The sequence below is a fragment of the Panthera onca genome, chromosome A1 (assembly GCF_046562875.1).
Source record: "Panthera onca isolate mPanOnc1 chromosome A1, mPanOnc1 haplotype 2, whole genome shotgun sequence".
In the NCBI taxonomy this organism is placed as follows: Eukaryota; Metazoa; Chordata; class Mammalia; order Carnivora; family Felidae; genus Panthera; species Panthera onca.
The window spans coordinates 153,218,794-153,231,664 of NC_138339.1; the positions used below are offsets into that span (position 1 = coordinate 153,218,794).

Genomic DNA, 12,871 nt, shown 5'->3' on the forward strand with positions numbered 1-12,871 from the left:
CAATGACAGAAGAATTAATAAAGAAAATGTGTAAATGTGTGTGTGTATGTGTGTGTGTGTGTGTGTGTGTGTGTGTGTGTGTGTGAGTGAAATATCATTTGGCCTTAAAAAAGAGAAGAAAATTGTTTTATATGTGACAAAATAGATGAACCTGGTGACATCATGTGAAGTGAAACAAGTAAGAAACAGAAAACAAATACAGCATACTCTCATCTATATATGGAAAAATTTGTGCAGTGATATTACATTGTTGTTTTCATTTACATTCAACTGATGATAAGAGATGTTGAGCATCTTTTCATGGAGATTAAACAACATACCACTAAACAATGAACAGATAAATCAGAAGTAAAAAAAAAAAGTTAAAAATACATGGAAACAAAATGAAAGCACAACAGTCAAAAACATTTTGGATGCAGCAGATTGGTAATAAGACAATAGCATATAGCAGTACAGGCCTATCTTAAAAGCAAGAAAAATCTCAAATAAACAAACTCAACTTACACCAAAAGAAGCTACAAAAAGAATAACAAATTAAGCCTAAAGCCAGCAGAAAGGATGAAATAATAAAAAGTTTAGAACAAAAATCAGGGATATAGAAACTAAAAAACAAACAAACAAACGTACCAGTGAAACCAGGAGCTGTTTTTTTGAAAACTAATAAAATTGGTAAACTTGTAGCCAAACTTCTCCAAAAAAAAGAGGAAGAACCCAAATGAATAAAATCATAAATAAGAGAGGAGAAAAAGCAATCGATGACGCAGAAATACAATTATAAGATAAAATTATAAAAAAATATATGCCAACAAATTGAACAACCTGTAAGAAATGGATATGTTAGTAGAAACGTATAAACAACCAAAACTGAAACAAGAGTAAGCAGAAAACTCAACAGATTGATTGCCAGCAAAATTATTGAATCAGTAATCAAAAATCGTTCAAAAAACAAAAATCAAGGGCCAGGTGGCTTCAAGGTGAAGTCTACAAAATATTTAAAGAAGAGTTAATACCTATTATTCTCAAACTAGACCAAAATGACAAGAAAAAAAAAAAAGAGAGAAACCTCTTTTTCATTTTTTAATGTTTATTTATTTGAGAGAGAGAGAGAGAGAGAAAGAATGAGTGGGGAAGGGGAAAAAAGACAGAAACACAGAATCCAAAGCAGGCTGTCACCACAGAGCCCAACACGGGGCTTGAACTCACAAACCATGAAATCATGTCCTGAGCTGAAGTCCAACACTTAACCTGAGCCACTCAGGTGTCCCAAGTAGGAAAACTTCTAAATTCATTCTATGAGGCCAGCATTTTCCTCATAGGAAAACGAGATAAATATACCACTAAAAAGACAGTTATCAGATAATATCCCTGAAGAACATGAATGCAAATATTTTCAATACAATACTAGCAAACTGAGTCCAACTATGTGTTAAAAGAATAATTCACCGCGATCAAATGGGACTTGTTCTTGGGTTGCAAACGTGGTTCAATATTTGCAAATCAGTCAACATGATACACAACATTAATAAAAGAAAGGATGAGAACTGTGTGATCATCTCAATAGATGCAGCAAAAGCATTTGACAAAGCACAATACCCATTAACGACAAAAACCCTCAACAAAGTAGGGAGAGAGGTTACATACCTCAACACAAAAAAAGGCTATCTATGAAAAACATGAAGTGAGCATCATGCTCAATTGGGAACATGGAAAACTTTTCACTTATGTCAGGAATAAGACAAGGATGTCCACTCTCCCACTTTTACTCAACACAGTACTGGAAGTCCTAGCCACAGCAATCAGACAGCAAAAAGGAATAAAAGCAATCTGGATTGGTAAGGAAGATGTAAAACTCACTATTTGTAGATGACATGATACAATATATAGAAAACGCTGAAATCTTCACCAAAAATCTATTAAAGCTGATAAGTGGATTTAGTAACTTCATAGCATACAAAATCAATGCAAAGAAATATGTTGCATTTCTATACATCAATAATGAAGCAACAGAGAAATTAAGACAACAATGACACTTAAATCCGTACCAAAAACAATAGCATACCTAGAAATAAACTTCATGAAAGATTTATACTTTTAATACTCTGAAAACTATACAAGACTATTAATTAAATTAAAGATGACACAAAGAAATGGAAAGATAATACAGGCTTATAGATTTAAAGAATAAATATTGTCCATACAAAGGGTCCATACTACCCAAAGCAATCTATATATTTAATGGAATCCTTATCAAAATAACAAGAGCATTTTTTCACTAAACTAGAACAAACAATTCTAAAATTTATATAAAACCACAAAAGACTTTGAATAGCCAAAACAATCTTGAAAAAGCAAAGCAAAGTGGAGGTGACGATTTTAGTCTTCAAATTATATTACAAAGTTGTAGTAATAAAAACAGTATGATAGTGGTACAAAAATAGACATATCAATAGAACAAAATAGAACATTTAGAAATAAACTCACAATTATATGGTCAATTACTCATTGCCAAAGGAGAAATGGATATTCAATGGGAAAATAAAGATAGTCTCTTGAACAAAGGGTCTGGTAAAACTAGACAGCTTCATTCAAAAGAATGAAACTGGACCACTTTCTTACACCATATACAAAAATATAGACTCAAAATTCATTAAAAACCTAAATATGAAACCTTAGTGCATAAAAATCCTAGAAAAGAACACAGACAATAATGTCTCTTACATCTGCCATAGCAAAATTTTTCTAGGTATGTCTCTGGAGGCAAGGGAAATAAAAGTAAAAATAAACTATTGGGACACCATCAAAATTCTGAACAGTGAAAGAGACAATAAAGCTAAAGGCAACCTAAGGAATAGAAGATATTTGTACGTAACATAACTGATAAAGGGTTAGTAACCTATATCTATCTATCTATCTATATCTAGATATAGATATAGATATAGATATAGATATAGATATAGATAGATATAGATATAGATAGATATATAGATATAGATATAGATAGAGATAGATATAGATATAGATATATAGATATGTATACATACACACACACACACACACACACACACACACATATATACACACAATATAACACAACTCCAAGAAAAAAAAATCCAATTAAAGATGGACAGGTGACATGAACAGATATCCCTTTCTGTTAACCCTGACGACTTTGAGATAGCCAATACACACACGAAAAGATGCTCAACATCACTCATCATCAGGGAAATGCATATCAAAAGTATAATGAGATATCATCTCACACCTGTCAGAATGGCAAAACAAAAGAAAACAAAACAGAAACAGAAACAAGCATTAGTGAGGATGTGGAGAGAAAGAAACCATCTTGCTTTGTTGGTGGTAAACTGGTGTAGCCACTGCAGAAAATAGTATGGCCATTCCTCAAAAAGTTAAAAACAGAACTACCCTATAATTCAGTAATTTCTTTTTTTTTTAATTTTTTTTAACGTTTATTTATTTTTGAGACAGAGAGAGACAGAGCATGAATGGGGGAGGGTCAGAGAGAGGGAGACACAGAATCGGAAACAGGCTCCAGGCTCCCAGCTGTCAGCACAGAGCCCGACGCGGGGCTCGAACTCACAGACCGCGAGATCGTGACCTGAGCCGAAGTCGGCCGCTCAACCGACTGAGCCACCCAGGCGCCCCATAATTCAGTAATTTCAATGTTGGAATATTTACCCTAAAAATACAAAAAACACAATTCAAAGAGATATATACAACCCTATGCATATTGTAGTGTTATTTACAATAGCCAAGCCAAGTTATGGAAGCAGCCCACATGTTTATCAATAGATCAATGGATAAAGAATAAGTGGTGTGTGGGGCGCCTGGGTGGCTCAGTCGGTTAAGAGTCCGACTTCGGCTCAGGTCACGATCTCGCGGTCCGTGAGTTCGAGCCCCGCGTTGGGCTCTGGGCTGATGGCTCAGAGCCTGGAGCCTGCTTCCGATTCTGTGTCTCCCTCTCTCTCTGCCCCTCCCCCGTTCATGCTCTGTCTCTCTCTGTCTCAAAAATAAATAAAAAACATTAAAAAAAAAATTTAAAAAAAAAAAAAAAAAAAGAATAAGTGGTGTGTGTGTGTGTGTGCATGCGTGTATACATATAATAATATTCCACCACAAAAAGTATGAAATCTTTCCTTTTGCAAAGACATGAATTAAGAAAAAGTGTATGATGCCAAGTGAAATAAGTCAGTCTGAGAAAGACAAATACCATATGATTTCACTACTATGTGAAACTTAAGAAACCAAAAACTGAGCAAAGAGAAAAAAAAAGAGAAAAACAAAGCAACATATTATTAACTATAAGCACAAACTGATGGCTACCAGAGGGGAGGTAGGTGGGATGATGGGTGAAATAGGTGATGTAGATTAAGGCAGGCACTTGCGTTAAGTGCTGAGCTATGCATGGAATTGTTGAGTCACTATATTGTACATCTGAAACTAATATAGCATGTTATGTCAAGTATACTAGAATTAAAATTTTAAAAAAGCAATATAATTTTACCATATAATCTCACAATCATGCTCCTTTGTATTTATCCAAAGGAAATTTATGTACACAAATAAAACTGCACAAGGAGGGTTATAGTAGCTTTATTGTTAGTTGCCAAAATCTGGAGGAAACCAAGATGTCCTGTAGTAGGTGAGTGGATAAATAATTGCGGTACAGGAAAACAATGAGATATTACACAGCAATAAAAGGAAATGAGTTATTTAGCTACAAAATCACATGGAGGAAACTTAAATGCATAGTAACTAAATTAGAGTAGCCAATCTGAATAGATTGTATACTGTATGATTCCCACTATGTGACATTCTGGGAAAGCCAAGAATATGCAGATAGTAAAAAGATCAGTGGATACCTGGGGTAATCTAAGGGGAGAATCATGGGTAGAGCACAGAGGAGTTTTGGAGTAGTGAAATGCTCTATGTTACATTACAGTGATGAATATATTTAATTATGTATTTGTCCAAACAAGAGATGTAAAGCACTAAGAGAATCCCTAATGTAAACTATAGACTTTGGATAATCATGAGGTTTCAATGTAGGTATGTCTTTGTTTAAAAAAATAAAAAATTATAAATAAATAAATAAATAAAACAAAAAATTTTGATTCTAGTGAATTATATTGTTACTGTGGAAGTCTATGCAGTGGTTATATGGAAATTTTCTGTACTTTCTCTTAATGTTTTTAATCCTAAAAGTGCTCTAGAAAAATTTGAGGCAAAAATACTAAGAAATAATGTGTGTAAAATTGTAGATCATAAGTATTATTGAACATTAAAAAAAGAGGGAATAATTTTTAATTTTTGGTGAATATTATTTTTAGCAACCTCCCCAATGACATTTTCATGGCATTATTTCTTAGACTGTATATAATAGGATTAACGGTTGGGGGCACCATAGTGTAGAACATAGAAATTAAAAGGTCAGAAATAGAAGGAATCCCTGAAATTGGCTTCAGATAAGCAAAGATGCCAGTGAAGAGAAATAATATAACTACCACCAGATGTGGAAGCAAGTGCAGTAGGCTTTTGACTGACCTTCTGTTGATGGAATCTTCTTGACAGTGGAAAAGATGTTCACATAGGAAATAATGATGTAAATAAAACAACAGATGTCCAAAACCACACTAATGATAATAGGTACAATTTCTCTTGTTAAATTTTCTGAGCAAGATATAGCCAATAATTGGGGGATGTCACAAAAGAACTGATGGACTATGTTAGATCCACAGTAGGATAAGGAGAAGGTACCAACTGTGTGCATCAAAGCAATCAAACCCCCACCCAGCCAAGATGCAACTGTCAAGTGAACACACATGTCTTTGTTCATGATAATTTCATAGTGCAGGGGATGGCATATGGCAGCACAGCGGTCAAAGCACATTGCTGTCAGGAGATGCAGTTCTGTGGTTGCTGAAAAAACTACCAGAAAGACCTGTGCAACACAGCCAATGAATGAGATGGAGTTATTGTGAGACAAAGAGTTGGCAATGGATTTGGGAATAGTGATTGAAATTAGGCAGAGATCCCAAAAGGATAAATTATTCAAGAAGTAGTACATGGGGGTGTGGAGATTCTGGTCCAAAGTTGTGACCATAATAATGAGGACATTCCCCATCAGAGCACAAAAATAAATCAAAAAGAAGAACACTAACTGCAAAATGTGTATATTTTCATTGGTAGAAAATCCCATGAGGATAAATTCTGTCACAACTGTGAGATTTGTCACTATTGGAGGCATAATCTGTATAAAAAATAGAGAAATAAAATATCATTGTCAACTTTTCAATATTGAACATAAAATGGGTTTCTACAATGGCAATCATACAAACTATTTACCAGAGAAATCTAACTCCTACACATTATATCAATCACCAATAATTACTTGAGTAATATTATTTTATTGAACCACTTTATTTTCAGTTCTTGTAAATGTGTTTCAACATATGTCCTATGAAAATTGTTGAAGCATTGAAATTTTCAACAGTTCTTATCAAAACAGGAAAAGCATGTATCCTTCCCACATCTGTCAGTAAATTCAAAGTGACAAACCAACAACTATTAAATTGCGTCTTAGTCACATGGTCCCTATATCATGATTATCCTATGACTAACAAAACCTGTTTCAGCATACCTTCAAGGAGTGGAATAGTAAACAATTCTTAGAAAGAAAATGATTACAGACCTGCAATCTATCCTATGAAATCTTTAACCTACTTACTGTCTGCTTAATTTAGAGATGTCCTTACACTTAAAATGTTTAATAGTAGGGTACCTGGGTGTCTCAATCTGTTGAACCTCTGACTTTGGCTCAGGTCATGACCTCTGGTCCATGGGTTTGAGCCCTGCGTCAGGCTCTGTGGTGACATCTCAGAGCCTGGAGCCTGCTTCAGATTCTGTGTCTCCTTCTCTCTCTGCCCCTCCCCTGCTCACACTCTCTCACACTTAAACACAAATAAACATCAAAATAAATAATAAATACAATGTTTAATAGAGAGATTAAATAGAAATAAATCTAACTTTGTTCTCATTCACAAAACTCAAAATATTTATCATAAAATTACATGGTTTTATGTGCATACTTTCATATGATACATGTCCTGATTTAGTCACCAAAAATCCTACATTGTTTTAGCTAAGATTATTGACCTCCTCATCACCAATTAATTCATTATTCACACTGTCATCTGATTTCTCCCACTATATCATTAGGGAAAAAAAAAATTTTCCTCACAAACTTTTTTTTTTCCTTTTTCATCATATTTACACATCTAATACTAAAATGTTTGTACTTGCGAACTATAACAGTTTTCAAGTCCACCTCCTGTCCAATCCCCTTCCTTGTCTTCTTCTTTTCTTCCCATAAAATTAATGCAAATCTCTGACAGAGAAGAACAGACCACACACTTAGGAGATAAATCCAAATAGTTTTAGTCTCATGAGTGTGGTTGTCAGTTTGATTTGCAGTGACATTTGGTGTCTTCTGTTTGTACAGATTTTATTAATCAGCCTTCATGCAAATTTAAGGAACTATAAAGATGCACTATACAATATTCTCTCCCACACCTTCTTCTTATTTTAATTATCCCGCATATGTGATCAACCTCTCTCTATTGTGATGGACAATGGAAAGATCCTGAGTAAATAGTGGTTGCTGGAATTGGGGAAATAGTAATATAAAAATTTTAATATATTAAAAAATACAATTGCAGAAACTTTAAAGAAAACAATGCAATAAATTTTACAATATATTTTAGTCCAAGACGTAAAAATATTCTGAATGATTTAAAATATGTTTTTAATAATTAAATTTTATATACATGTACTACTGTCCCTGTAGAAATACTATAAATTCTTCATCTTATAATACTACTAACAGCTCAAGTGATGGAGGAAGAAAAACTCAGAAGTTCAAAGCTACAAATAGAATGATTTCTATATATGCTTGTCATCTCTAATGTGATAGATATAAAATGATTGGGAAATATTAGCTTAAAGAGCTCTTGAAGGGGTGCCTGGGTGGCTTAGTTGGTTAAGCGTCCAACTTTGGTTCAGGTCATGATCTCACAGTTTGTGAGTTCAAGTCTCATGTCAGGCTCTGTGCTGACAGTGTGGAGCCTGTTTGAGATTCTCTGTCTCCCTCTCTCTCTGCCTCTTTCCTGCTCTCTCTCTCTCTGTTTCTTTCTCTCTCTCCTTCTCTCAAAAATATGTAAACTTTAAATACAGAGTTCTTGAGGATTTTAATTTATACATGTGATTAATATTTGGGGGGCTAAAAAATATAGCATTCCACTTCCAACACTTAGTGCTTTTTTTTTTAGTTTCACCTTGAGTTTCTTTCTTCATTACCTATTCTTATTAATTATGATTTAATTTAACATTGAATACAATTTAAGCTTAGTGTGTTACAGTTATACAGCTGGCAATTGTCATATATGCTCTAATTCAAAATATTATAATATGATAGAAGTATTAAAAATCGTAAAAAGTGGAGTCTCTTAAATTGAGTAATATATATATATATATTATATATATATATGTGTGTGTGTGTGTAGGGGTGTGTGTGTGTGTGTGTGTGTGTGTGTGTGTGTGTATTTGCATACGTATATATTTCTCCCAGTGAATCTGACTACAGAAACCTGGCATTTTTAAATCAAACAATCTGTGCAGCAGAATAAGACCATACCTTTACATTTTCTTGGTTTTCATTATTTGTAAAATTAGTATTTTTAACTCCTATTTTTCTCATATCCAAAATAAATTATTATATCTAAAACATTTTAAGCTTAAATGTTTTTTTTTTTCCTTCCAAATAAATCATTTAATAGTATACCTCCAAACCTGGTATATGAAAGTTCAAGTTGTATTTTTAATTATTACCATCACAAGGGCAGAAGGATATAAAATCTCATTTCAATACAGATGATTACATGCATTGATCGTCTGAAAAGTCATATGATTTCCATAACAAGCTTTATCGTTATGTCAATAGGAAGAAATATGGGACTTAAAGAACTTGGCAATTTTACCTCTCTTACTAGTCTCTTGTGTACTTGAATTGTCCAAGACCTTAATTTATCGAGCTGCCCTATTCCAAAGGGAAAATAATGTTATGTTTTTCTTGACTGAGTTGCTTAATTGCCACCAGCCAATAATAAATCTCACTGAATAATTAGTAAAATGAGTAGATTGTGTGTGTGTGTGTGCGTTTTTTTTTTTTTTTGTTGTTGTTGTTGTTGTTGTTTACACATCTATGGATAGGATTGTAATTAACTTTAGCATCTAATGTTTTAGTCATGATATATTGAGTGTTGCCTATGGATCACAACCAGTTTTTGGCACCACTTCAGTAAAACCAATGCAGTGATTCAAAGTTCAAAAGTGAGCTCTAACCTCACTGTCTTTCACCAGGAGACAGAAACATTGGAAAGGAAGTGGGATGCACACAGAACAAAAAAGAGTGTAGTCCCAGAGAGAATAGGACTAAAATGGGTCCAAGAAAAGCACATGGTGAGGTTGTGACATGGGGGCTTCAGAGTCTAGTGCAACTTCAGGGAAGCAGGCAACAATAAACTAGATGAGGATTTAATTACATATAAAAAAAATGAAAAAATAAAAAGAAATAGCTGCAAGGCCAGCAGACACTGCAGTTCATGTGAAGTTGTTAACTTTTACTCTGAATGAGAGGAAACCACAGATGACTTTGAGTAGAGAAAGTAAATGATCAACTTATATTTAAAACAGATCAGTCTCTGACAAGTGCAGGCTGTGGAGAAAGCTAACTGGAAATAAAAAATGAATTCTATGTCTTTATTCCTAATGAGGGTTCATGATGACTTAGAAAAAGCATGTAGGAGAGGTGAGAGAGGTATTTTGTTCATGAATATATTTTTATAGTGATACCTAAAGTTCTCCTTTAACAAAACCTTAATCTATTTTTGTTTTATAAACCCTAATCTCATGTGCTTAAGAGATTTTTTCAGATAATGATATTATTTTTGAGTGATATTTTTGAGAAAGTAAATTTAAACCTAAAATACTATGACCAGAAAAATTATATTGTACATTAGACAGCCAAAAAGAGACAACAAAGTAACATGTTTTCTAGATATTCAAGGAATTGTTAATTTGATGTTGTAAATACTTTAAATTTGACTTTTTAGGATTTGAGGTTGTTTCTCTGTCTTCCCTCCTCCTTATCTATATTGATGACCTATGCACTCAAACTCACAATAATTTTATGTTTATGTGCCATAGACTCTGTCTGGAGTTCTCTGTTGCCCGACAAGAGAGTGTTTAAAGTGTGAGAGAGACTAATGTCTGAGAGGAGACAAGAGTCCTGACTAAGGGTCCTTGCTCTGTTTTTATTAGGATCAGAAGACTTACAAGTGTGATGGATGTGAGCAAAGACAATGAAATCATAAACATTCACTCATGGGCATGAGGGAAAGGGGCTTTTGAAAATATGCAGTGTTAGGGGATTGGGCCAACAGGAAACAAAATCCTGGCACTGGGTGGAAGGATTTTTACAGCAGATATGAGGCACCACCTCCCTTTACCTAAACTTGCCTGGGGACAAGAAAGAGCATGGTACCTCAGGGTCAACAAGGCACCTTTCTTTTGCTAATTAGTTCTGCTCCAGGCAACTTTGCCCTACAGAGGTCAATAGCCCTGTTTATCTGTTTACCTATTTTGGTCCTTTCTTCCTGTGAAAGCAGCTTTTTGCTATTGTACTAAGTTGGGAGGCATTTCCACCCTGAATACCTAATCTTGTTTATATCATTTTGGACAATTTCATCCTGAGATTTCCTATTCCTATACCTTATTCCTATATTGGGGGCCTTTGACCTGTTTACCTAATCTTATTTGCCTAATAATCTTGGATGCATTCATCCTGTGGCTTTCTATTTTTTTTTTTTTTTTTATGTCTTGTTAACCCACCTATGCAAACTCAGGGAATTCCTATGCTTTTTCCTCACATTTATGCATATTTGTTTATTCTCTTGCTGAATGATCTTGAGGGAGTCTCTTTGTTTCTTGTGCTCATGGATTGCACAGTATTTTACCATGTTGTAAAGTTTCTGCTTACAGATCCTTGTTCTGAGAATAAAATGGAGCCTTTCATTCTTAAACTCATTTTATTCTTTTAATGAATTATCTTCCCTTTTTAAAAATTTTTGATACCTTTCTTTTTGTTTTTCTTTTCTTTCCTTGAAAGGGCGGGCCTACGCCTGCTGACTCCATCTTGTTCTGTGTCCTTCACCTAGACCATGCCTCCTCCCCTTGAGTAAACTCCCGCTCAGCCATTCAAACTTCCTGATCAAAACACACCCAGCGACTTGCGTAACAGGACTCCTACCCTTCCCCAGCCAATCGGCTGAGGCCATAGCCATTACCTCACCAACTGCCCCTAGGCCCCAATAAAACCTTTGTGCTTTTGAAACTCGCTCTCTCTCCCTGGTATCTCACCGCTGTGTCGGTGCAGGTAGGGGATTGAGCTCGAGCTAGCTCAAATAAAGGCTCTTTTGCTTTTGCATCGGACTTGGCTCCCTGGTGGTCTTTGGGGATCACGAATTCTGGGCATAACATCCTTTCTCAGGAAATTTATTATTTTGACTTCCTTAATTGCTATTATTTTTAATGCTGTTTCTCTAACCTTTATTTTTTCTGTTTCTCATTTAACTCTTCATGGAAGTCTCCTAAACTATCCTTACATCTTTACCATGTCAATGTTTTTCTGTATTTTACATTCAGATATTAATAATATTTATATAGTTCTCTATAGAAGAATTTTCCTTTTTTATGAGAAATTTTATTTTTGGTTTCAATATTTCCTTCAATATTTCTGCAATACTTTTTTTTTCTTGGTTTCTGTTCTCTATTAATATTACTGATATCTTATTTTCTATCTTTAAAATTAGAATTTTCACACTCACCTGATGATCTTGATTTTATAATTAAGAGTGAGGGAGTTTATGAAATGTTGGGTTTATGGGCTGAATTTGCTGTACAGCTGAGCTTCATTGAGAAGGAAGTAGAAATTTTGACAGGTCATAAATATCCATTTTAAGGTGGGTTTTTCTCCAGAAGTAAAAATCACAGAATATTGAGCTTAGTGGAAGACTGGTCACATGAATTCTGTAAAATATCTTAAAGTTAATTAATGTCTTCAAAATAGTTAATGTCTCTATTCAATACCTATCTATTTATGTATCCATTTTCCCCCACTACCATTTCTGCAATACCTGATATATCCAACTCTAATCTCTGTTTCGAATTCTGCATACTGTACATTAAACTCCTGCCTCCAGGAGTTGGAGTAATTTGTAAACTTTCAAAGTGGATAACAGATCTATTGTCTTATCTCTATTTTGAACAAACTCTCTTCTTACACAAAGTAACTAATCCACAATATCTCATACTCCATTTCTTCTCCACTATTGTATTCTTTCTGAGGAAACATTTCTCAACTTCCCTATCATCTAATAGTTTGGGAGACAGAAGTAGAGAGATATGGCTGTTTCAAATCTATTATTTTATCCAAAATTATGTTTTCCTTAATTTCAGGTGCATGATTCATTTTCCAATACAAAACAAAACAAAACAAAACAAAACAAAAAACATTGTTACATCATAAAATAATATAATAACTTTCACATCTAGTTGTGTCTATGTAAATAGTACCTTAAAGCCAGACTATCTATCCCCAAAAAAGTCAGGCTATAAATAAAACATAGGAGACAATTGTTTTTAGGTAGTGAACATCAGACAGTACAAGAATGTAAATCATGATATCTGATTCCTGATTCTAGAAATAAAGGAAAAAAAAATACTATGCAACTATTTT

General features: G+C 34.0%; 1 protein-coding gene across 1 annotated transcript; it reads right to left on the reverse strand.

Moving 5' to 3' along the window:
• Nucleotides 1–5,321: 5,321 nt before the first annotated feature.
• LOC132680497 (olfactory receptor 14A16-like) lies at nucleotides 5,322–6,265 on the reverse strand. The gene is given in 2 exon segments (XM_060634175.3): nucleotides 5,322–5,536; nucleotides 5,539–6,265. Coding segments are annotated over 2 exon segments (942 nt in total).
• Nucleotides 6,266–12,871: the final 6,606 nt, after the last annotated feature.